The 25863-nt window shown below is 43.4% G+C and overlaps 1 protein-coding gene across 6 annotated transcripts in view; it reads right to left on the reverse strand.

Moving 5' to 3' along the window:
- Positions 1-25863, reverse strand: part of lrp1aa (low density lipoprotein receptor-related protein 1Aa) — a 223629-nt gene that overhangs the window by 140019 nt on the left and 57747 nt on the right. For all 6 annotated transcript variants that reach the window (XM_067388716.1, XM_067388715.1, XM_067388717.1 and 3 more), the window contains exons 3-4: positions 22610-22747; positions 13200-13319 (exon numbers count right to left, since the gene is read on the reverse strand). In XM_067388716.1, the coding sequence (XP_067244817.1) occupies positions 13200-13319; positions 22610-22747 (258 nt within the window). The remainder of the gene's footprint in view (positions 1-13199; positions 13320-22609; positions 22748-25863) is intronic.

The following is a 25863-nucleotide window of genomic DNA, read 5'->3' on the forward strand; positions in this document are numbered from 1 at the left end:
ACGTCTGGATCTGTGCACAGCTGAATCATCAGACTAGGTAAGCAAGCAAGAACAATAGTGAAAAATGGCAGATGGAGCAATAATAACTGACATGATCCATGATATCATGATATTTTTAGTGATATTTGTAAATTGTCTTTCTAAATGTTTCGTTAGCATGTTGCTAATGTACTGTTAAATGTGGTTAAAGTTACCATCGTTTCTTACTGTATTCACGGAGACAAGAGCCGCCGCTATTTTCATTTTAAACACTTGCAGTCTGTATAATTCATAAACACAACTTCATTCTTTATAAATCTCTCCAACAGTGTGTAATGTTAGCTTTAGCCACGGAGCACTATCAAACTCATTCAGAATCAAATGTAAACATCCAAATAAATACTATACTTACATGATCTGATGCATGCATGCAGTATGCATGACGAATACTTTGTAAAGATCCCTTTTGAGGGTTATATTAGCTGTGTGAACTTTATGCAAGGTATTAGAGTCGTGAGCTCAGGGGGCCGGGAGTGTGAAGATTTAAAGGGGCCACAGCCTGAATCGGCACATATTTAATTATGCCCCAAAATAGGCAGTTACAAAAATTAATCTAAAAACAACTATGGGGTATTTTGAGCTGAAACTTCACAGACACATTCAGTGGACTTATATTACATCTTGTAAAAAAACATTCTAGGGCACCTTTAAGCTAGTCTTAGACTAAAATGCATATTTGAGCTGTTTCAACTGAAAGTAACTTGTACTGACATATCTTAAAATATGTCAGTGCCACTGTTTTGTCTTAAGATGCACACCTGTAATGTGTTTTTCTAGTGGAAAAAAAAAAAAAAAAAACAGGCCGTAAACGTACAATTCTGAGATATAAGTGCAATTGTAAGGAAAAAAGTCAGAATTATGCAATATTATGCAATTCTGGCTTTAAAGCATGCAATTGTGAGTTTATAAAAAAGTCTGAATTCCCAGATGTAAACCTGCAATTGCGAGAAAAAAAGTAAAAATTACCTTTTTATTTTTATTTTTTTCCATAGTGGAAAAAAACCTTCCATAGATAATATATCTTGGCTAAGACTCATAAAAGTGATTTTATTGAGGCTGGAAAGCTTAAAAAAAAACAACAACAAAAAAAAAACCTAAAAGGAGTCTAAGAGCAAATATATCAAATAAAAGCATATGCTATAGGAAATCTGATATGTTTTGTTTTTACTAAATTTAGTAATAGAACTTTATCACTTACTTATGGAAGCTTGTTTCCTCCATGGAATAAAAAAGGTAATTACAACTTTTATCTCACAATTCTGACTTTTCTTCTCGCAACTGTGATTTTATATTTCACAATTCTGAGAAATTCTGAGTTCCCTTTCAAGGGAACTCGCGTTGCGTCGAGAATGACGCTGTGGGAACGCTCTGCGTAATTGCGTCGTGAAGCACATATGAAATCAGTCCAATGGCGTGACGGAAGGTGGGTGACGTCATGACCAGGAAACTATAAAGCAAACCCAGACCAAACAATGTTAGCTTCTGTGCCTTCAGCAAGCGCTCTATGTGAAATTGTCTCTGTCTATTTATTGTTGTTTGTCCACAAGCTTAAATTTATCTAGACAGGAGTATAATGGCGAGCAAACAGCAGTTTGTCATGTGTTTCTCCCTGCACTCGCTGGGGATACACGTGATTTATGTGTTGTTTGTATGGGAGTGAGGCATGTGTGCACGTCAGCTCTCTTTTGGGCTGACAGAATTAAAAGCATTCATAAAAATGTCCCGAAGTGTAAGGAAAGCATGTACTATCAGGAGTTTTTAGGTCCGCTCCCGTTGGCTTTATTCTCGAGGGAATAAATGTCTAAGGCTCAGATCTCGCGTTTGCCGAGGCAGCGCGCAGGTTACTGGTCTGCAATGAAGCATGGCTCGGATCTCGCGTCTGCCGAGGCAGCGCGTAGATTACTGGTCTGCAATAAGAATATAGTGACTCGGATCTCGCGTTTGCCGAGGCAGCGCGTGGATTACTGGTCTGCTATAATATCAAGGGCTCGGATCTCGCGTTTGCCGAGGCAGCGCGTAGATTACGTGCCTGTAATGTATATATGTACTTTCGGAGGGAACTGAGCAGACGGGAGTTTCCCTTTCTCGCTTGTCCCTATGATCGCTTGCAAACTATTTCGAGCTACAATTCTTTTTGTGTTTAATATTTCAGCTAGGACATTCAGCATGTATTCTTGTGTGTTTGTTTACTGGCTGCATTTAATTTGAGAATTAAATGAAAATTTGTCTGCTTTGAAAAGTTTGTGTCTGTATGAGAATACTATATCCAGCCTATCATCTAGACCGTTTTTACTTGTCTGCTTGATATGGCTGCATTTAATTTTTTTTTTTTTGAAATTAAATGATAAATACTTTTCAGAAGTTAGAGATCTGTATTAATACACTATATTCAGCCTTTCATCCAGACCGTTTTTACTTGTCTGTTTGATTTTGGCTACATTAAATTCTGAGGAATTAAATGTTAATTACTCATCTGTTTGGGGGAATCAGATGTATGTATTAATACACTAGATTCAGCCTCTCATCCAGACCGTTTTTACTTGTCTGGTTGATATTTTGCTGCATTTAATTTTGAGAAATTAAATGACAATTACTCATCTGATTTTGGGGAAATCAGATGCCTGTTTTACTCACTATTTTCTGCCTTTAGTCCAGACCGTGTTTACTTGTCTGGTTGATTTGGCTGCTTTTTAATTCTGAGGAATTGAATGGTGAATTCCCAGGGGGAAATGGATAACACCTCATTATACGGTGCCCATCTCCCTTTGGCGCTATTAGCTGAAGTCTCCTCTGGGTAAGACGAATCTGAGGATCGTCGTTATCGCGAAGAAGGCTTCGGTGAAGAGGTTCTGACATCAGTGGTGTCAGACCTCTGAGGGCATCCCCTCCGGGGTAAATGGGTTACACCTCACTTCACGGTGCCCATCTTCCTTCAGTGCCCTCAGGGGGCATTTCTGCCAACCCCACCACCTCGGTGCTTTGGGGCGCAGAGGTCCCCAGTGAGTTCTAGTTTGGTTGTTCCCTGCCGGTCTCCCGTTTCAGGGCACCGAATTGGCTACTCACGTTATGACAGAGCCCAGTCTCGAGAGGCTGGTTCTCTTAGTACAAAGTCTTTTCGGGGTAAGATGGATCTGAGGACTGTCATTATCTTCAAAAAGGCTGTGAGAGGGCAGTCCCCTCCGGGGGGAAGTGTTCGACACCTCATGACACGGTGCTCATTTCCTTTCGGTGCCCTCAGGGGGCCATTCTGCCAATCCTGCCACCTTGTGTGCTTCGGGACGCAGTGGTCTCCACTGAGCCTATATCTCAGTGTCCGCCTGGAAATGTAGCCGCACTGGGATGCTCGCCCCCTCTACGGAGGGTCTCACAGCAATCAATTTGGCTGTTCCCTGCCGGTTCGCCGCTTCAGGGCACCAAATTGGTTGCTTGAGTAATACCAGAGACCAGTCTCGAGAGGCTGGCTCTCTTGGCCTCAGAGGGAAAGTGGTTAACACCTCCTAATACGGTGCTCATTTCCCTTCAGGGCCATCAGGGAGCCTTTCTGCCAACCCTGCCACCTTGTGTGCTTCGGGGCGCAGCGGTCTCCAGCGAGTTCTAGTTTCGGTTGTTCCCTGCCGGTCATCTGCTTCAGGGCACCGAACTGGCTACTCAAAAACTCCGGAGGCCAGTCTCGAGAGACTGGTTCCCTTAGTAGATTTTTGACAGCATGAAAGACTGCCAATATATCTCAATGGGTCCTGCACTTGGGGGTTCCTGTCCTCAGTGGTAGGCCCTGAGCAGGCTCTGGTTATGGAACAGGAGATAAACTCTGCTAGGGAAGAGGATCTTTAAGATGTGTTCATCATCCTCATCATATTTTATTGTTCCATAAAAGGATGGGGGGTTGTGTCCAGTTTTTGATCTGTGCGCTGAGGCGATTCGGGACATAATCAGATCCGAGGACTTGGTTTGTCACGATAGATCTCTGGACGCATACTCCCATATTCCATCCTTCCTTTCGGCCTAGTCTTGTCACCCTGTGTTTCTGGCTCAAAGTGTGAGCAGATGGCGGATAGGCATCGAGATGTCATCCTTGCCGCATGAAAGTATGGGGGGTTAAGGCTGAGCGCAACGAAAAGTGTGCTTTCTCCATTTCAGAGGACCACTTTTCAGGCGTGGTGTGGGATTAGATGACGATGCAGGCATCGTTTCGATCCACAAAGCTTAAGCAAGATAACTAGGCCAGTCACTCACTCTCAGACAGTTGCGAGACTGTTTGGTTTGATGGCAGCTGCGTCCAACGGGATACCTTTTGGCCAGCTGTACATAAGACCTTTGCAGTAGTGGCTCAAGACCAAGGGGTTTCCTTGAGGGGCAACCCATTCCGCATGATTAAGTTTTACGCGCAGGTGCTTCGTACTTTCGTTTTGTGGAAGAGGTCTTGGTTCTTGTCCCAGGGTCCTGTGCTTGGGAGCTCCTTGTCATCGCGTAACGCTTACGACAGATGCTTCCCTCACGGGCTGGGGAGTGATCATGGATGGTCGCTCAGAGTCTGTGGACGGGTTATCATTTCTCCAGGCACCTGCCTGTTGATGATGACTCAGGCTCTACATCCCTGGGCACCAGATTTAGGGAGTAGACATCCTGTCGAGACAGGGGCTGAGGCCTGGGGAATGGAGACTCCACCCTGGGGTGGTGGAGCTCATATCGCGGTGCAGACTTGGCTGAGGCTGTGTCTGTACACGGTTTCCCTGATCGTTCTACTCCCGGGAGTTCTGGAGAGCAGAGTTATGGATATGGGTTTGGCCTCTGAGGAGGCCCAACTCGTAGACTCAGGTCTCTCAACTGAGGTTGTAAGACCATGCTAACTCCAGAGCTCCCTGCACAAGGAAACTGGCAGAATCATCAGTGGGATCCAGTTACTGCCCGGCTGGTAAGGGCTGGAATTCTGCAGAATCGATTCTCTGCAGGGTTTTCCCCCTCCACTCTAAGGGTTTACGTGGCGGCCTAGCTGCTTACCACGCACCTTTGGGTGGTGTCTTTGGGGAGAAACCCATTGGTGTTTCCTGTGTGGTGCGTCGGATCAGGAGTATGGCGGCTTTGGAAGCCTTTTTATAGGGGTATCCCTACAAGAGGTCTGTGATGCGGCGGGCTGGTCCTTTCCACACACATTCTTCAGGTTTTACTACCTAGATTTGGGCTTCACCCCTGGGTCCCAGTTGCTTTGTCTTAGTTGTGCTTGCCTGTTTTCACACAAGACAGGCACTGGTCAGTATGGCTGTGTGGGTATAAACGTTCCCACAGCGTCATTCTCGACGCAACGCGAGTTCCCTTGAAAGGGAACGTCTCGGTTACAACTGTAACCTTAGTTCCCTGAAGAGGGAACGAGACGTTGCGTCGCCCTGCCATACTTCCGGCATGCCTGTGATCGACTTGCTTCGGGCTATCAGAAGCTAACATTGTTTGGTCTGGGTTTGCTTTATAGTTTCCTGGTCATGACGTCACCCACCTTCCGTCACGCCATTGGACTGATTTCATAGGTGCTTCACGACGCAATTACGCAGAGCGTTCCCACAGCGTCATTCTCGACGCAACGTCTCGTTCCCTCTTCAGGGAACGTCTCGGTTACATAGGTAACCCTCGTTCCCTGAAGGAGGGAACGGAGACGTACGTCGGACAGACCGACGAATAGGAATCTCGCTAGAGAGGCCAATCTACTTCGAGTGTAACTAAACGAGCCAATGCACATTGGCATGCAATCATATGCATCAGCTGCTCGCCTCGCAGCGCGGGTATATAATGAGCAGCAGGTGCGTTGCATCTTCAGGTTTTTGCTGAGGAGCCGAACGCAGCAGGCGGCAGCATCAGCAGGACAACGCCTGTGGCGACGGGACGTACGTCTCCGTTCCCTCCTTCAGGGAACGAGGGTTACCTATGTAACCGAGACGTTCCCATTCAGTCGGTCACGTTCGACGTACGTCGGACAGACCGACGAATAGGAATCCCTACCAAAGCGCCACAGGGGCTGCCCTCTTCCAGCGCTCTGTCGTGAGCCACCTGAACCCCCTTGCCTAAGGACGGTGGGACCAGGCTCACGCAGAGAGGGTCGATCACTGTTGTTCCCAAAACCCACTCAGTGCGACAATTGGATAACGCTGGGAAGCGTAGCCTTACATGCGATAAGGAACGCTGCGGAAGCCATATCCTTCCCCGAAGGAGTTATATGGATAAGTACATATGGACTAACCTTGTAGGTTGTACAACATATGGAAGAACTGGGGTGACTCCACTCGGTGAGAGATGGGTTCTCCCAGAGGGAAAGACACGGGCTTCGTTTAGGAGCAGCCGTGGAAAAAGCCATATGGGATCCCCGTAGGGTCACACATATGGAACCCAGCCTAAATCCGGTTCTCAAGGATACAACGGAGTATAGGCCTGGCGCCAGACGCTCCGCCACGTCGGCTGCCGAAGGGTAACCGGAGGACTCAACAGGGTCTGCCCGTAGGGACTCTCTGGAGAATAGAATGCGCATGTAGCGCAGCAAGCCGACACTAAGCCGGGGCCTCTCCGTGCCTCTGACCTGAGGCGAGAACACGGGAGGAGACCGGCTCGACACGAAGGCTATAGTATCTAGCGAACGTGTTAGGTGTCGCCCAGCCCGCAGCTCTACAAATGTCTGTTAGCGAGGCGCCACGAGCCAGCGCCCAGGAGGATGCCACACCTCTCGTGGAGTGGGCATGCAACCTGAGCGGGCAGGGCACGCCCTGAGCTTGGTAAGCCAGGGCGATGGCATCCACTATCCAGTGGGCCATCCTCTGCTTGGAGACAGCCTTTCCCTTCTGCTGGCCTCCGTAACAGACGAAGAGCTGGTCTGAGGTCCTAAAGCTTCGAGTTCTGTCTATGTACAGTCGCAAGGCGCGAACTGGACAGAGCAAAGCCAGGGCTGGGTCTGCCTCCTCCGAGGGCAGCGCTTGCAGGCTCACCACCTGATCCCTGAAGGGAGTGGTAGGAACCTTGGGCACATAGCCAGGCCGGGGTCTCAGTACCACGTGGCTGTCACCCGGCCCGAACTCTAGGCACGATTCGTCGACCGAAAATGACTGCAGGTCCCCTACCCTCTTGATGGAGGCCAATGCCACCAGCAGCAAAGTTTTCATAGAGAGAATCTTTAAGTCTGCTGACAGCAAAGGCTCAAAGGGAGCAATCTGGAGTGCTCTGAGCACCAGAGTAAGGTCCCAAGAGGGTCTGGAGGGGGACGAGGAGGATTTAACCGTCTCGCCCCCTAAGGAACCTGACGACCAGGTCGTGCTGACCAACAGATTTGCCATCTATGTGGTCGTGGTAAGCGGAGATAGCAGCAGAATGGACTTTGAGGGTGGAGGGGGACAGCCTACGCTCCAACCCTTGCTGCAAGAAGGAAAGCACGACACCGATCGAGCATCTTCGGGGGTCTTCTCGGCGAGAAGAGCACCACTCGACGAACAGGTTCCACTTCGAGGCGTAAGCACGTCTCGTAGACAGTGCACGTGCCGAAGTGATGGTGTTAAGTACCTCGGGGGTAAGTCACCTAGAACCTCCGCGTCCCGTCCAGGGACCAGACATGGAGTTTCCAGAGGTCTGGACGCGGGTGCCAAAGAGTGCCCCGTCTCTGAGAGAGGAGGTCCTTCCTCAGAGGGATGGGCCAGGGAGGGGCTGTCGCGAGGAGTGAGAGTTCTGGGAACCAGGTCCGGTTGGGCCAGTAAGGCGCAACTAACAAGACCTGCTCCTCGTCCTCCCTGACTTTGCACAGGGTCTGTGCAAGTAGGCTCACTGGGGGAAACGCATATTTGCGCAGGCCCCGGGGCCAGCTGTGAGCCAGTGCGTCTGTCCCGAGTGTTCCCTCGGTCAGAGAGTAAAACAACTGGCAGTGGGAGGTTTCTGGTGAGGCAAACAGGTCTACCTGAGCCTCTCCGAACTCTCTCCAGATCAGCTGAACCACCTGGGGGTGGAGTCGCCACTCTCCGGGCAGCGCAGCTCGTGATAGCTCGTCGGCCACACGGTTGAGCACACCAGGGACATGAATGGCGCGAAGCGACCTCAGATGCTTCCGACTCCACAGGAGGAGATGGCGGGCGAGTTGCGACATGCGACGGGAGCGTAGACCACCTTGGCGGTTGATGTACGCAACGGTCGCAGTGTTGTCCGTACGGACCAGTACATGCTTGTCGCGAAGCAGGCCTTTGAGGCGGCTCAGCGCAAGGCGTACTGCCAGCAACTCGAGGCAATTGATGTGCCAATGCAGATGGGGTCCCGTCCAAACCCCTGAGACTGCATGCCCGTTGTACGTGGCACCCCAGCCGGTGGCAGAAGCATCTGTGAAAACCACAGCATGCCGGGACACCTGTTCTAGGGGCACTCCTGCCCGGAGAAACAAAGGGTCCGACCACGGACTGAAGGTTCGGCGGCACTCCTGAGTGATTGGCACCCGGAACGTGCCGCGTTGCCACGCCCATCTCGGGACTCGGCCGTGAAGCCAGTGCTGAAGCGGTCTCATATGAAGCAGCCCGAGCGGTGTTACAGCCGCTGCAGCCGCCATATGCCCCAGGAGCCTCTGAAAAAACTTCAGTGGGACCGCTGTCCTGCCATTGAACGTATTCAGGCAGTTCAACACCGACCGAGCACGTTCCTCTGTGAGGCGTGCTACCCGTTCGACCGAATCCAACTCCATACCGAGAAAAGAGATCCTCTGCACTGGGGCGAGTTTGCTCTTCTCCCAGTTGACCTGAAGCCCCAACTGGCTGAGGTGCCTGAGCACTAAGTCCCTGTGTTCGCACAACTGATCCCGAGACTGTGCTAGAATGAGCCAGTCGTCCAGGTAGTTGAGAATGCGAACACCCTGTTCTCTCATGGGAACAAGGGCTCCCTCCACGACTTTCGTGAAGACGCGGGGAGACAGGGCCAGCCCGAAGGGTAAGACTCTGTACTGATATGCTCGACCTTCGAACGCGAATCTCAGGAATGGCCTGTGTCGCGGAAGAATCGAAACATGAAAGTACGCGTCCTTCAGGTCGATCGCTGCAAACCAATCTCGGGGACGGATGCACTCGAAAATGCGTTTCTGCGTAAGCATTTTGAACGGTAGCTTGTGAAGGCTCCGATTCAAAACTCGCAGGTCCAAGATCGGTCGTAACCCGCCGCTTTTCTTGGGTACAATGAAGTAGGGGCTGTAGAACCCTGACCTCAAATCGGCTGGAGGGACCGGCTCTATCGCGTCCTTCGCCAGTAGGACTGCAATCTCCGCACGCAGAACAGGGGCATCGACATCTTTCACTGAAGTGAAGAGGACGCCCCTGAACTTGGGGGGACGCCGGGCGAACTGAATCGCATAGCCGAGCCTGATGGTCCGGAGGAGCCAGCGAGACGGACTGGGGAGCGCTAGCCAGGCTCCCAGAGACCGCACCAGCGGCACCAAGGGGACCACCGGCGTACCCGCCGCGGGGCAGCGAGGTGGAACGCAGGGACGCGGCCCGGGAGGCTCTCTGTGTGAGGCGGCCCGAAGCGGGGTCACAGTGTGCTGTGCAACACTTACCTGCCTCCACGGGTGGACAGAGGGAGCAGTCGAGGATTTGCTTACCTGCTGCTCGCTGCTGTCCGCTGGCGACAGAAGAGGTGGATGAGAGTGGTGAGGTTCTAGCCCTCCCACTGCTCTCCGAGCCCTCTTCGGACCCGGAGATAAAGGAAACTGCTCTTTTCTTGAAAATTTGGGTACCGCTGGCCGTTGAGCCAGCGGCGGAACAAAAGGAAATAACAAAAGATTCTCCACCCGGCCCTCCTCCGGGGGAAGGAGTGGTGCATTCACCACCTCCTGAAGAGCAGTCCCCTCCATCTCCGGGTCGCCCGTCCTAGGGCCGCTTGGACTTGGCCTTGCCACCCTTCTTCTTGGGGGGTGGCTGGACGGGCTGGGCGCCCCGCCCGCGACCGGCTCCACGGCGCCGCTTGGATGGAGGCTGCTGCTGCTGGGGCGCGGGAGCGGGGGCGGCTGCAGGGGGCGCCCTCGGCGACGGGTAGTCTGAGGTGCCGCCGGCGGTGGAGGTGCAGCAGCTGACCGCCTCGGCAGGATGTGACTGATGGCCTCAGACTGCCTTTGTACAGCCGAGAACTGTTGGGCAAAGTTCTCGACCGCGTCGCCGAAAAGGCCGGTCTGGGACACGGGGGAATTAAGAAACCTGACCTTGTCGGTATCCCTCATGTCCGCAAGACACAGCCAGAGATGGCGTTCCTGGACCACCATAGTGGACATCGCACGACCCACTGACCGCGCCGTAACCTTCGTCGCTCGAAGCGCGAGGTCCGTCGCGGCACGAAGTTCCTGGAGAACTTGTGGATCATGACCACCCTCGTGCAGGTCCCTCAGTGCCTTGGCCTGATGGACCTGCAACAACGCCATAGCGTGTAAGGCAGAGGCAGCTTCCCCACAGGCCTGATAAGCCTTGCCGGTAAGATCCGACGAGTACTTACAGGCCCGGGAAGGGAGATGCTCGTACCCCCGCCCGCAGGAGATACCGAACAGTTGCATAGCAACGGCCCGTTCCACAGGGGGTATGCGCGTGTAACCCTTCGCTGCCCCGCCATCAAGGGTGGTGAGGGAGGAGGACCCACCGACACGGTTTCGGGCAGTAAAAGGTGCCGTCCACGTGCCCGTGAGCTCTTCATGCACCTCCGGGAAGAAGGGCACTGGGGTGGGGGGCTGAGAACCAGCCCTGGCCACCCCGAGATACCAGTCATCCAACCTCGAGGGTTCGGGACACGGTGGAGGATTCCACACGAGCCCGACCCTGTTGGCGGCCCGGGAAAGCATAGCCATCATTTCCGGGTCCGTGTCGGGCACAGTTGTCACCCCCGAAGGAGGCAACTGCGCCGACTCATCCTCCCCAGAAGTATCAGGCTCACCCTCCGATGCAGCGATCGACATCCGGTCGTCTGGGGAGCTCCGAAGGAAACGGATGGTACACACCTCTGGGGTGGTCCACCACGTTCCGAGGGCAGCTCTACTGGCTGCGGAGCGCACGAGGGGGAGGGTTCCTAGGGGGTTGGTTCCCCGAAGGAAGCGCGCTCACCGTTATCCTCAAGTCACCAGCCCCGCCGCTCGCAGCAACCCTCTGAGGAGGATTGGAGCGAGGCGTCGGGAGCGGGACTCCACCCCTTTGCAGAAAGTGGAGTCTCGACCGCAACTCCGCGATGGTCATCTTCCCACAATGGGTACATGACTCATCCACAAACGCTGCCTCAGCGTGCCTTAAGCCCAAGCACGCGATACAGCGCTGGTGACCATCCCGAGGCGCCAGGTAACGACCGCATCCAGAAACACACAAGTAGAACGACATCTTTAAAAAGACGCGAACTACTCGTGTTAGCTCTTTCAAGGACTGACTCTTTTAGGTGCTGAAGCACGCAGGGGAATAGCCGCTGCAGCACAGACAGGGAATGTGCAGCCTGTCGTGTGCACTCTCCTTGAAGGCGCTCCTCTTACCAGCTGTAACAACAGCTTTTTAGCGCTCTAGGCGCACCGTTTCACCAGCCGTGAGAACGGCCTTCACGCTGATTACAGCTTTGCTCAATCAAATTAAAGGCAAAAACAAAAACAAAAGGAGAATCGGCCCCGCTGCTGCGCTGTCCGCCTGCACCTCGCAACAAAGAGACGTCTTGAAGAGAGACTCGTTCACCACACTCGCTTTCAGTAGCTGTCTTCATAGAAGGTTTGGCTCCGAAGCGAAAAGCTGAAGATGCAACGCACCTGCTGCTCATTATATACCCGCGCTGCGAGGCGAGCAGCTGATGCATATGATTGCATGCCAATGTGCATTGGCTCGTTTAGTTACACTCGAAGTAGATTGGCCTCTCTAGCGAGATTCCTATTCGTCGGTCTGTCCGACGTACGTCGAACGTGACCGACTGAATGGGAACTAAGGTTACAGTCGTAACCGAGATGTTTTTCTCTCAGAACTGCCAGATATAAAGTCGCATTTCTGAGAAATAAAGGCCCGGTTTCACAGACAGCCTAAGCCAGGATAAGATCTTAGGTCAATTAGGATATTTAAGTAGCTTTTACAAACATACACTAGAAAAACACATTTCAGGTGTGCATCTTGAGACAAAACAGTGACACTGACATATTTTAAGATATAAGTTTCTTTCAGTTAAAACAGCTCAAACATGCATTTTAGTCTAGAATTAGATTAAGCCTTTTCTGTGAAACCAGGGGAAAGTCTGAATCGTGAGGTGTAAAACAAACATCAGAATTGTGAACTGACTGATCTTTATATCTTGATCTTGTAATTGTGAGTTTATATCCCACAATTCTGACTTTATTTACTTCATTTCTTACTCTAAGAATTGTGAGATATAAACTTGCAATTGCGAGAATTGACAATAACAGATAAACAGCCTCAATTACCTATTTATTTATATATTAATTATTCTGTGGTAGAAACAATCTTTTATACTTACTATATTTACAATTTAATACAAGTAAGTATTACAAGTAAAAACTTGGCAATGGGATAAAAATGCATTCTAGACATATTTTCAGATCACAAGTCTTATTATTTTACACTTTATTGTCACACCAGTAAATTTAACTTGTTTAAAAGATGTTTGGACATTTTTACAAAAAAACAAACAAAAAAAAAAATATATATATATAAGGCAAAAAAATACTGACAAACAAAATGGGCAATAAATGCAGTAGAAGTATTGTTCATTATTAGTTCATGTTAATTAATGTAGTTAAATAATGTTAACAAATAAAACTTTTTTTAGAGTGTAAGAAAATGAGAAAAATTAGATGTTACTCTATGTCCTAAGACAGTGTGGCATGACGTTATTTTCTCAAATGAGATCATATTAAATAATACAATAATTGTACATTTATGTAATTATGGTAAATATCCATGTCATGGATTGTTGTACAGTCAGACTCTCAGTATCTTAAAAAAGCCTAATATGAAAAATAATTTGTGACAATGACCAGCTGACTGACATTTTTCCTTTCATGATACCTGATTCTTACATGATTCTAACAGTTTCAGTCTTCATATTGTTTATTCCAATACAATTAAAATAATTATCAGCTCTCCATATCTGCAATAATGTCTATTTCGTTGCGTCCATATGTTGGTGTGAGTGTGTGCACTGCAACCGACCTTTACAGTTCTTTCCGTCCTGGCTGATCTCATAGCCGCTCTTGCAGTAGCACATGGGGCCGGAGCGTGTGACAGCACAGTTGTCCTGGCAACCGGTGAGAGTACAGTTGAGCGCCAGTTCTACAGAGATCAGAACACAGGACAGCTAGAGGTCAAACAACACAACGCAATCTATGACCAAACATACTGTCCGCTCACACTGCTGGCTAAAAGAGATTTCATGAAGACCACAAAGTTCAAAAGAGCAAAAAAACTATTAAAAGCAGTCTAAAAGCAAATAAAGCATATGACATATGAAATCTCACAAGCTCTATTTTTACTCAGTGTAGAAACAGGAACTTCATCACATACTTGAATTATAATGTAGTGCAAGTAAGGCTTTAGGCACTAGAATCCAGCTAACATCTAATATACAGTAATTTACCAGGGCATTTTCATACTGTTCAAATATATAGTTGAAGAATAAGGTTTTAAAAGTGTAAAAAAAAAAAAAAAAACAAAAAAAAAAAACACACACAATGGAGATATAATTAATTTTGAAGTTTTATTAAGTGTTAACAATGAGATTGTGTGGTTTTTATAATTTGTCTTTTTTTACAAGATGGACAAAATTTGTCACCAAAAAAGTCATTCGGTTTAACCAAAATTTTAATTTTAATTACACCGTATTTTCAAACAGTGCTAAAAGGCTGATATCTAGCTAGCTCACAAAAGGACAATCAAACATTTTATATTTAGTACAAGTTTTTTTTTTTTCTTTTCATGTTTTATAGCGGTTGCACCGAATGACCTGACATGAAGTCAAAAAAAAAAAAAAAATTCAAATAGTTAAGAGAGAGTTAGCTACTTTGCTTCATGACCATGTGGTCCTGTGCAGGTGTCTGAATGATGTCACATCCTGTCACATGATATTGATGGCATGACTTGATCCTTTATATTGGTTACCTCAAATGACATCAATGAAATTCATTTTTCCAGACATTCTTTCTCATAACAAAGCAACGACTTCTACACATAATTTTAATACCATTTTGTACTATGCTGATATATAATGTTATAAAGTCATGCCAGAATAAAAAATATATACATGCATTACATTTTAAGATATTTTAATCACAAATGAAATGGCTGTATTGGCCTTTGGACGGTTAAACCGAATGACCTTTTGACACTTCAAAATCTTTAAAATCTTTATATGTAGCAAAATATAATTTAAACCTTTTGGATTTAGTAAAAGAGATCTAGTTGTACTACCTTACATACTTTGGATATCATATCTTTGATTTTTATTATTATTAAGGCCTTTGGACAAAAAAATGACCTGTCATGTCATTGACACACATATAAAAAGCTTTTATATATGAAATTGAACAAACAATCTAAATAGGATTTATTTGACCCAGGTCAAGGGAACTTGGATCTCTTTTAGACCACTTTAGCCTGGATATCATTGATCTTCACAATGCATGTTCAGAGCGAGACACACCATGAAAATGAGTTGCTCAATCCTTAATCAAATGTCTATCAGAGATGTCTTACAATCAAACAGGCTGTTTTATCTACTGTATCTTTAAGACTTCTGCATAAATCAGCTGTGTTATGTTTGGCTAACCTTTGTGTGTCACCAAACATCACATTGAAAAAAAAAAAATCTGTAGAAAAGTGAAAAAGGTACTGGTTATCATCTGTTTACAGACATCTCCTCTAACCCCAAAACAACACAATTCACAAATACAGGTAAAATCAATATGGAACATTCCTTCATATTAATACAGTACCTTATGATGGTAAGTTTGAGTTGCTGACTGAAATGATCTGCGTGGACTTTGGTTATGAATTTTGAGTTTCTTATTTTAGCACAGTTAGAAAAAGTCCTATATTCTGTGAAATGGCAACTTTAACTGATTTAACAAACCACAGAGTGACTGAAATGAAATAACAGCAGCTGGTACCTCAGCAGGCGGTGAACAGGAGTGATGTTAACACACACTCACACAAGAACACACTCACACACCTTTCCCAGAGCTCATGGGACGCCACAAATATGAGCACACTGTCAGAAACAAATGAGCCTCTAGATCAGGGGTGGGCAATGCCAGTCCTGGAGGGCCGCTGTCCTGCAGAGTTTAGCTCTAATCCTGATATAAACTCACCTGCCTGTTGCTTTCTAGTAATCCTGAAGACTTCCGGGCAGCCGCCTTTGCTTAGTTTGTGCTTGCTGTTTAATAATTATTTGAAACTTGCAGCTCCAGTATAAAGGTGAAAGGATTTATCCTAAATTATGTAATGGAAATTACATATAAACCTTAGATAAACAATGTAACAATCAATTAAAAATGTATTTTATTACGCTGTACGCTGCGGACGAACGGTTTGTAAAATGAATGAATGGATTGATGGATGGGCGCCATCTTCTGGCGAGATGCGGGAATTAATTCGGCATGCTAAGACTATCACAATGCATTATGGGTATTCTAGGCGTACACCTGCTGTACACTCGTTATTGTGGTGCATTGTGGGATTGAATGTGTGTACTCAATAATGTCCACTAAGATTTCAGACACCACTAAAATGACTGTTCCCTCAAATAGTGCCCTATTTAGGGGGATTGTGGGCAAATGATTAGCCTGTTCAGGTGTGTTTGATTAGGGTTGGAGCTACGGTAGTAGACAGCAAGACAGTTCGCTAGGTTTTGGGACAGTGTCAGTATACGATAGAGCAGAAAGCATATGACAGTGATTTTGTGTTTTGATTTGCATGCAGGTATATGTGTGTGGATGAGCGTAAGCATGTGCAGTAAGATCTTTACTGCTAATCCTTAAGAGGATTGAGGAGAAATTTGACAGGGATTTTGCCTTAACTTAACATTTCACCACACTATAGTAAAGTGTGCATACGTAACAAGTACTCTGATGGGTTACAACTGACAGAGCCTAACACTTTTCACAAAAATTACATCTGAAAATAAAGTTAAATCAGTCCAGCTTTGTACATTTCACCTTTCTTGTTCGCATTTGGTAACACATTTTCCATTTCATTATGTTCGTTTGCTGTAATTAAACTATTAAATTGTATATTTATACAGGTATTACATCAACTATTGGTCTAGATATTGTTATAAATACTAAAAATTAAAAATGTTCCTGTCGCTCAAACAGCACTAGCAATGCCAAGATAATGATTTTGATTGCCAGTGATGTCAAAACTGTATATCTTGAATCCATTTGGATAGAAGTGTATGCCAAATGCATAAATGTAAAATGAAAAACTCATATTGGTCTTTTAACAAATCAAGTCAAACTAACTTTTCCAAGTTTCTAAGTTTTTCCATTGAATTATCATGTAGGAAGAATGATTATTACTGTATGCTGTATTTGGGTCATTGATGAATAAGGTTTTTAAAAGTGTCAAAATATAATGGAGATATAATTAAGTTTTTATTAAGTGTTAACAATGAGATTATGTGGTTTTTATAATCAAAAATGTCAGTTTAACCAAAATTTCGGTTTTAATGAATGACACTTTTGGTTATACCGAATGACCATATTTTCGAACAATGCTAACATGCTGATATCTAGCTAGCTAGCAAGTGGACAATCAAATATTTTATATTTAGTACAAGTTTTTAAAATATTACAACATTTTCCATGTTTTATAGCGGTTGCACCGAATGACCTGATGTTTCGGGCCATGCATATGAGCAAGTGAAAACATGAATTTTTCAAATAGTTAAAAGAGAGTTAGTTACTTTGTTTCAAGACCATGTGGTGCTTTGCAGGTGTCTGAATGATGTCACATCCTGTCACATGATATTGACCACATGACTTGATCCAAAATGGCCCCTTTATATTGGTTACTCTGAATGACATCAATGAAATTCATTTTTCCGGATATTCTTTCTCATAACAAAGCAACGACTTCTACACATTTTAATACCATTTTGCACTATGTTGATATATTATATTATAAAAATTTATATATATATATATATATATATATATATATATATATATATATATATATATATATATATATATATTATCAGTTGAATATATATGTAAATATATCAGTTCCTGAATATATAAGCATTTTTGAACAAATCAGTTGAGTGAATCATACAATGATTGAGTGTAAAAAGACGGTCAATTGTTTTGACACTTCAAAATCTTGAAAAATACCTTTATATGTAGCAAAATATAATTAAAACCTTTTGGATTCAATAAAATAGATCAAGTTGTGCTGCCTTACATACTTTGGATGTCATTTCTTTGTTTTTTATTATTATTAAGGCCTTTGGACAAAAAAATGACCCGTCACGTCATTGACCCAATTGTCTGTAACAGACTGGCTTCAAACATCAAGCTCTGAGATGTCTGTTCTAGTTTTCCTGACTAATGCACCTTCTGCTGACCAGTGAACTGTTGACTGTTTCACTGTTCCTCAAGATATAAGGTCAGATCGGATAGTCTTCAGTTTCAATGACTGACTCTGTATCGAGTATCTAAAATGACACGTGGCCTCATACATGAAGCCGTGCAGAGCTAATAGCATGTTTCCAAATCATGAATTTGTTGATTGAGCAATTCTAATTTGGAGAAAATGCACAGCATTAAGTGAAGCAGTTTGAAATCACTGCTTCTGCCATTGAACAGTATTGGGAAGCTACTGTGCAACCGCAGTTTACAAAGCTAAATGCCATTCATGATGAACAAACAACATGAAACGAAATTAACAATCCATTTTACTTTGGGTCGTAAAAATACATACCAGAGCGTGTATTTGAATAGGACTTTGGAAATGGCAAAGCTACTGAGAAATGTACATGTTAGTACCATCAGTACATTTAGTTACTCAAAAAACCATTACATCATTTATTAATCTAGATGTGTTTATGTGTGTTGTGTAGGAAACAGAATGAAGTTTATTCACACAGAAGGTCAAACAACATTCTGCGATGGTGATATTTCAGGTCACGTGTGCATTCAGTACACAGCATAAGACACACCATGAATTCTTAAGAGTGAATCTTTATTTGATGATATTTCAGCCAGTGCTCTTGTATCTTCTCAGACAGACCTGTGAGATGAGAGAGCAGTCGCCACGGAAAGCAGCTTTGATGTCAACACCAGCGAATAAACAAACATTAATAAAAACTGGACACATCGATCGGTGTAAAGCTACAGGTACCTGGAGTAGGACTGTGGTAAAATGTGTGTAACATTAAAAAATAAAATGTTTTTTTATGAATATTTAACATAAACTTGGGTGTTAAAGAAATATAAAACTTTCTTGCAGCTGCTCTTATCCATACAATTGGAGAGTGTTTTTAACGGCCAACTTAAGTATACAAAAATAACAAAAACATTCAATAAATGTGGTCCATACAATGGTCCTTTATTCCAAGATTTCTGAAGTTATAAGAATTGTAGTCACAAGACACACAGAACCAGTGTCATTTGTTGTCCCTGACCTCAAACCTGGTGTAAAGCATGCCAATCTTGTAAATGGCAGTAATACTTAATTGGGTGATCTAACAATTGTAATTAACCTAGAATAAATCTTTAACTCAGTTTCTATCTGCATCTCTCCAGGTTTCAGTAGGGTGTTGTGTTCTTGTCCTCTATCACCTCGCCTGTGTGTTCATGTCCAGACGGGTTTGTGTCACCTCACTGGAGATCACCCGCTAGATTCATGCCTAAAGAGTCACTACAGCTGTGTGTGTCAGAGAGAGAGTGTGTGCATATGGGGTGAAGCTAAAATAGACAGAAGGTAATCGAGGTTAACTGCATTTGAAAAGCCCATCAGAAGATTTTTCCTTTCCTTATATACACTATTTGACCTACATTGAGATCTGGGGCTGTATTCACAAAACATCTTAAGGCTAAAAGTAGCTCCTAACTTGCCCATTTAGGAGAAACTCTTAAAAATAATGGCCGTGTCAGTCCTAATTTTAGGACTAAATTTTTGCTCAAAGAGTATTTCACACACAAAGCAAAAAATAGCTCCTAAATCTGTGAAACGTTAGGAGTAGTCAAGAGGACTCCTAAGTCACTAAGACAAAATCACAAAGGATCCTAATGACCATTGCTGCCAATCATGCCCAAAGACAATGTACGCCATTGAGGCAATAGCGATAGATCCTTGGGTGCTGAACCTTTTCTTCATAAATGCAATACATATTTTGATTCATAGATTTGAATCTACAATGAGACGCCAAAATAAATCTTATCTAAATAAATAAATAATCTCCCATTACCTGTGGCAGTTGTTTTCGTGAGTTCACACTTACAAATGATCGAATAGAGTAAAAATAAGGTGGTGGAGTAATAACTTCTTTAAATTAATCCGTTTGAGATCGAATTAATGCTAGATGTTTCACTATAAATTACAGACATGGCATCTGAGGACTAATTCTCATTTTTCTCTGTTAATTTGCTTTATTTCCAGTTTAATTTAGTACTAACGAAACTTGTGATGTCCTTTGGCTAACAATGCTTTTGGGAAACGCACCCCTGATTAGAAAGACTGTTTGAACGTGCTCCTCCCAAACTTTGTTTATAAAACATCATTTGTCACTTGAATTCTGCATTCTCTCGAGACGCATTTAGACATAGTTTTGTTAGTGACATTTAGCCTACATTTTTAAACCTTTATTTCAATATGGCAACATTTTTATTTTAAAATCTTTATTTGAATATGGCAACATGATACCTCATACTAAAATATTTCTATGATTAAATCGCTTACAGAGACTCCTCCCCCATCAGCCAATCACTGTGTGCATAGTCCATAGCAACCCCGCCCTTACTCTTAGCTTCTCTATTCACTAGTAAAAGTTAGTCTCAGCAGAAAAGAGAAAACTCTTAACTAAGAACTTTTTTTTACTGCCATTCAGATGAACTCTTAGTGATAAGATAAAATGTTTTGTGAACACAGCCCCAGATCTTCACCCATCCTATAAAAAAAACCTACATAAAAACCTCAAATAAAAAAGTCATAAAATGTTATATTTAGGGGTGCTGATGTTCCAACCAGCAGCATGTGTGAGTGTGATATTGTTTTTGTTTTTTTGGTTTTTTTTTTTTACAACCATTTAAAGGTACAATTTGTGATATTTTTTTCCGCTAGAGGTCGCTAGAAGCCTATTCAAAACAAAGGCGTAGTTTGATGACGCCAAGTTTTAGAGCGGAAACTTGGGACATGTGGTCTCCATCTCAACGGAAGGTGCAAAAGAATAAGGATTGGAGTCTGGAAGAACTCATGTTCATGGATGTGATTATCAACACACGCCTCACGAGCAGCGGGACTTTTATTATGACACAGTCGCCGGCGCCGCTTCCGCTTTTCCGGTCATGAGTTTACGGGAGCTGTCCTTGTCGACAGAACCAGCAGCAGATGGTAAACAGTAATTATGTTCCATAAAAAAGTAACACAATCCACCATAAAACGTGCAAGAAGTAAATAAGGAACTGCTTGAAGCAAGCTAGTGGTTTGCTGGACGCTAGACACTACTTCCGCATTTGTCCACGGCACTGTTGTCATGTGATTTCTACGTCAGTAAAGGTGGTAACAAAGGTAACTGACGTCATTGACAGGCGACTGCACTGCCCCGTGTCACTGTTTAGAATGGGAATTTTCTCATGATTTACAAGTAGTTGAAAACATTAGAGATATTGTTTGTAATCAGCTGGACAAAATATATAACACTAGCCTAGTGGGTTGTGGATATTTTACTGCAAAAATTTTACATATTGTACCTTTAATAAACAAGAAGTTAATACTGAGTAACGTACACTTAGGATACAATATTGCCAGTTAATTTGTGTTTTTATAAAATAATTCCAAACCAATTCAAAGCAGGATTAGCCTTTGTGCGTCAGTAGTAAATATATCAGTTCCTGAATATATTAGTGTTTTTAAACAAATCAGTTGAGTGAATCATACAATGACTGAGTGCAAAAAGATTGTTTTGCTCATCAAATGTTTAACGCTATTAAGAGACCAAGTGTGTCATTAGCTATGTTTCCAACCACCTATTTTTATGCACATTTTGGGATATCACGTCAGTGGGTGTTTACTTGTGTTTCTGAAAGTAACGCCCCTTGAAACGTAGTGTTCTTGACAGAGAGTGGAAAAGGAGGATGGAAAATCTCATTTTTACAAATATTTGAACTTTTTTGGCACCAAAAATCTTTGCTAACATCATAAGCTAACCTTCAGAAACATAATATAAAATTCTGAAAATGCATTTCATGACCCCTTTAACTTGTTTGGAGGGGAAAATCACAACTGGAGGAATGTTGGGCCATTCTTCCTTCTATTGTGGAATTTTCACAGATAACTCGATACTCATAGTTTCATCAATGATGGCACTCTGTCCTGGTCCAGAGGAAGCAAAGAACAGAATTATTTAAACCAAATAACCACGAGCCGTGCTTTACAGTTGGGACGCGGTTGCTATTATTGAATGCATGTATGGTTTTTGCCAAATTGAATGTTGATTTTTTTATGTTTTTACTTTGGACTCATCTATTAAGAAATTCATTTTTCCAATAGTCTTCTGGCTCATCCATGTGGTATTTGGCAATCTTAATACAGAAGTGTTCTTCTTGGAAAGAAATGTCTTCCTCCTTGCTGCTGTGCACATCATTCATGTTCAGTGTTTGTTTGATAGCCTTATGAATCTTAGCCAATGCAAGAGACGCCTGTAGATCCTTGTTACCCTGCGGTTCTTTGTGACCTCTTGGAATATTATGGTCACTCGTCGATAGAGGAAGAGAGTTTCATAATCTTGAATCAGAATATCTTCCCCTCCCTCTTGCAGTGGCATCTCTTCTCCAATGACCAGGGCGGGGCAATCTGTCACTCACATGAGCCAATAGCAAAGCACAACCATCCAATCAATTCCCCACAGACAAAATCAAGCCCCGCCCTACATTTGTTCTTGTTCCAGAAGCCATGTCACTCAGATATTTGTCACAATAGGGAAGAAAAGACTAGCACAACTTCTGTTTCATGTCGAGCTTAAATGCATCATTATGCAAAAACAAACGGCCAGTTCTCCTCATGAAAGACCCACATCTGACAGATCAACGTGCTTTATCTTTTCTCTCCAATGCAGTAGAAAGAATTGTTGAATAGCATAATTAAATTAACTGAAATGTGTATGTGAGGATGTTAACTGTGAAAAGATGACTGACAGTCTAGTTTAAAAAAAGATGAAAAGATGATTGACAGTCTAGTGACAGTTTGCACATAACTATGTAGAGTTTTCTGTTTAAGACACAATTACAAGGTGGTAGTATGTCCCAAAACCCTTCTGCTACACACTCAAAAGTATGTACCTTTTCTTCACAAAAAGAGTACATACTTTACAAGTGAGCAATGTTAGTAAGTGGTACAGTTGTTACCTCTGCAGTGCGGCCCCTCGTCTCCTCCGTCAGTGCAGTCAGGGACGCCGTTACACAGTTTGCTCATGTGAACACACAGGTCTGAACCCAGACACTGATGCTCATTGGGAGGACACCGCGACACACGGTTATGAGGACCTGAAAGAGAGCAGAAAACAAACACATTAAGATGATTATTCAACAACTCACAGTACTTTCAAAATCTCCATGTAAAATGCTGAAATGCTAGACAACATTTTGCAAGGCCGTAACCATGTCTTGAACATTGGTGGAACCAAAGGGTTTTTTGGGGTCTTTTTCTTTAAAGCAATTAAACAGTTAAGGATTAAAACGTATTTATGGGAATAAAGAGTAAAAAAAAGTTATAGGTCTAATTGTTTTTTTTTTTTTTTTTAAATATATGAATAAATGAATGTGTGCATATCTAATATGTCAAAAAATGTGAAACGTTTCTGGTCTCATAACATTCAGTTATGAATCATGTAAATGATAGCATATTTTCTATTCAAAATGGTGAAATTTGATAATAAAGTTGAGTTTGCATCACTGAATATTTATTGTCGGTCGTTTAACATTTCAATTGCAAAACCATTGTAAAAAAAAAAAATATTTAGCTGCTTACACATTCTTACACACATATTCTTTCATCGTTTGCATTGGAATTCACACTCATCTTTGGTGAACAGTAAAACCCGCCTTCTTTTATTTGATTGGCCATCTCAATCATTTTGACATTGACATGAGCGTTCTTAGAACGCTGAAGCAGACACGCCTAAAACGTAACTTTTACCTTTTCTAATGAATCAATTTGTAATTAAAGTGGCCCTTGAGCAAGGCAAAATATTGTAGACCAAATATTTTGAAAGAATACTACAATTTACTGTGGTGACACAAGGCATCTGTTATTTTTGGAACTGCGGTACATGGGGGGAAAAAAAAAACATTCTGTGATGTTGTTTCTTGCTTTCATACACAATTGGTTAAATATCCCGGTTTATGGTTTTATTATGACTGTGTCCATCAGTGTGCAGTCATGTGTTTGTCTCTGAGTCACTGGATGAGCTGTATTTGTGTGTCTGAGCTCTCATCCGCTCTGGAGTGGACAGAACACTGGGCGTGGAGTGAAAAACACCAAAAGTCTCCAAATTATTGACCAGAAATGAGCGAACGTGTTTTTGCCGAAAGGTTACGCAACACAGCAGAGTTTGAAACAATAAATGTTCCCTCAACGTCTAGTTTTCTGATGAGATCATCAATACAGCGCCAGTACAAACACACAAAGTCACGGCTTTATGAAGTTATGACACGGGTTTCTATCGAGGCGTGTGGAGCTGACGTGTATGTTTTTTTTTTTCTGGTTGTTAAAATATGTTCTCATATCCCAGTTTCAGTCAATTATATTGGTAGGTTGATATCTGGAATTCTGCTGTTTGTTCTCTGCACTTTTAAACTAAAAATACAAACCCGATTCCAAAAAAGTCGGGACACTGAACAAATTGTGAATACAAACAGAATGCAATGATGTGGAAGTTTCAAATTTCAATATTTTATTCAGAATACAACATAGATGACATATCACATGTTTAAACTGAGAAAATGTATAATTTTAAGGGAAAAATAAGTTGATTTTAAATTTCATGGCATCAACACATCTCAAAAAAGTTGGGACAAGGCCATGTTTACCACTGTGTGGCATCCCCTCTTCTTTTTATAACAGTCTGCGAACGTCTGGGGACTGAGGAGACAAGTTGCTCAAGTTTAGGAATAGGAATGTTGTCCCATTCTTGTCTAATACAGGCTTCTAGTTGCTCAACTGTCTTAGGTCTTCTTTGTCGCATCTTCCTCTTTATGATGCGCCAAATGTTTTCTATGGGTGAAAGATCTGGACTGCAGGCTGCCCATTTCAGTACCCGGATCCTTCTTCTATGCAGCCATGATGTTGTAATTGATGCAGTGTGTGGTCTGGCATTGTCATGTTGGAAAATGCAAGGTCTTCCCTGAAAGAGACGACGTCTGGATGGGAGCATATGTTGTTCTAGAACTTGGATATACCTTTCAGCATTGATGGTGCCTTTCCAGATGTGTAAGCTGCCCATGCCACACGCACTCATGCAACCCCATACCATCAGAGATGCAGGCTTCTGAACTGAGCGCTGATAATAACTTGGGTTGTCCTTGTCCTCTTTAGTCCGGATGACATGGCGTCCCGGTTTTCCAAAAAGAACTTCAAATTTTTATTCGTCTGACCAAAGAACAGTTTTCCACTTTGCAACAGTCCATTTTAAATGAGCCTTGGCCCAGTGATTTCCATTACAGTAGCATTCCTGTATGTGATGCAGTGCCGTCTAAGGGCACGAAGATCACGGGCTCCAGTATGGTTTTCCGGCCTTGATCCTTACGCACAGAGATTGTTCCAGATTCTCTGAATCTTTGGATGATATTATGCACTGTAGATGATTATAACTTCAAACTCTTCGCAATTTTTCTCTGAAAAACCACCTCTGATATTGCTCCACTATTTTTGGCCGCAGCATTGGGGGAATTGGTGATCCTCTGCCCATCTTGACTTCTGAGAGACACTGCCACTCTGAGAGGCACTTTTTATACCCAATCATTGACCTAATAAGTTGCAAATTGGTCCTCCAGCTGTTTCTTATATGTACATTTAACTTTTCCTTCTTCTTATTGCTACCTGTCCCAACTTTTTTGGAATGTGTAGCTCTCATGAAATGCAAAATGAGCCAATATTTGGCATGACATTTCAAAATGTCTCACTTTCAACATTTGATATGTTATCTATATTCTATCATGAATAAAATATAAGTTTATGAGATTTATAAATTATTGCATTCTTTTTCATTCACAATTTGTTAAGTGTGCCAAGTTTTTTGGAATCGGGTTTGTAGGAGACTATAGTTTTAGTCTACTTTTTATGTACTAATCAGAGATATACTTATACTTAAGTATACATATAATGACGAATATACAGAAAAATCTAAGTATATTTGACCTATACTTAAAAATAAAACTTTTGACTTAAGAAGAGTATGAAGAAGTTCACTAGGCATGTAGTTGGGTTGAGACTATGAAATACTTTTTCACACATATTGCATTCTTTGAGGCAGTACTCCAGCGTGTTTGACATACACTATTAAAAATGATGGGTTAAAAAAACAACCCTAGTTGGGTTAAAAATGGACAAACCCGACAATTGCGCTGTTTTAATCCAGCAGTTGGGTTAAATGTTTGTCCAA

Source organism: Chanodichthys erythropterus, chromosome 6, assembly GCF_024489055.1.
Source record: "Chanodichthys erythropterus isolate Z2021 chromosome 6, ASM2448905v1, whole genome shotgun sequence".
Classification (NCBI taxonomy): Eukaryota; Metazoa; Chordata; class Actinopteri; order Cypriniformes; family Xenocyprididae; genus Chanodichthys; species Chanodichthys erythropterus.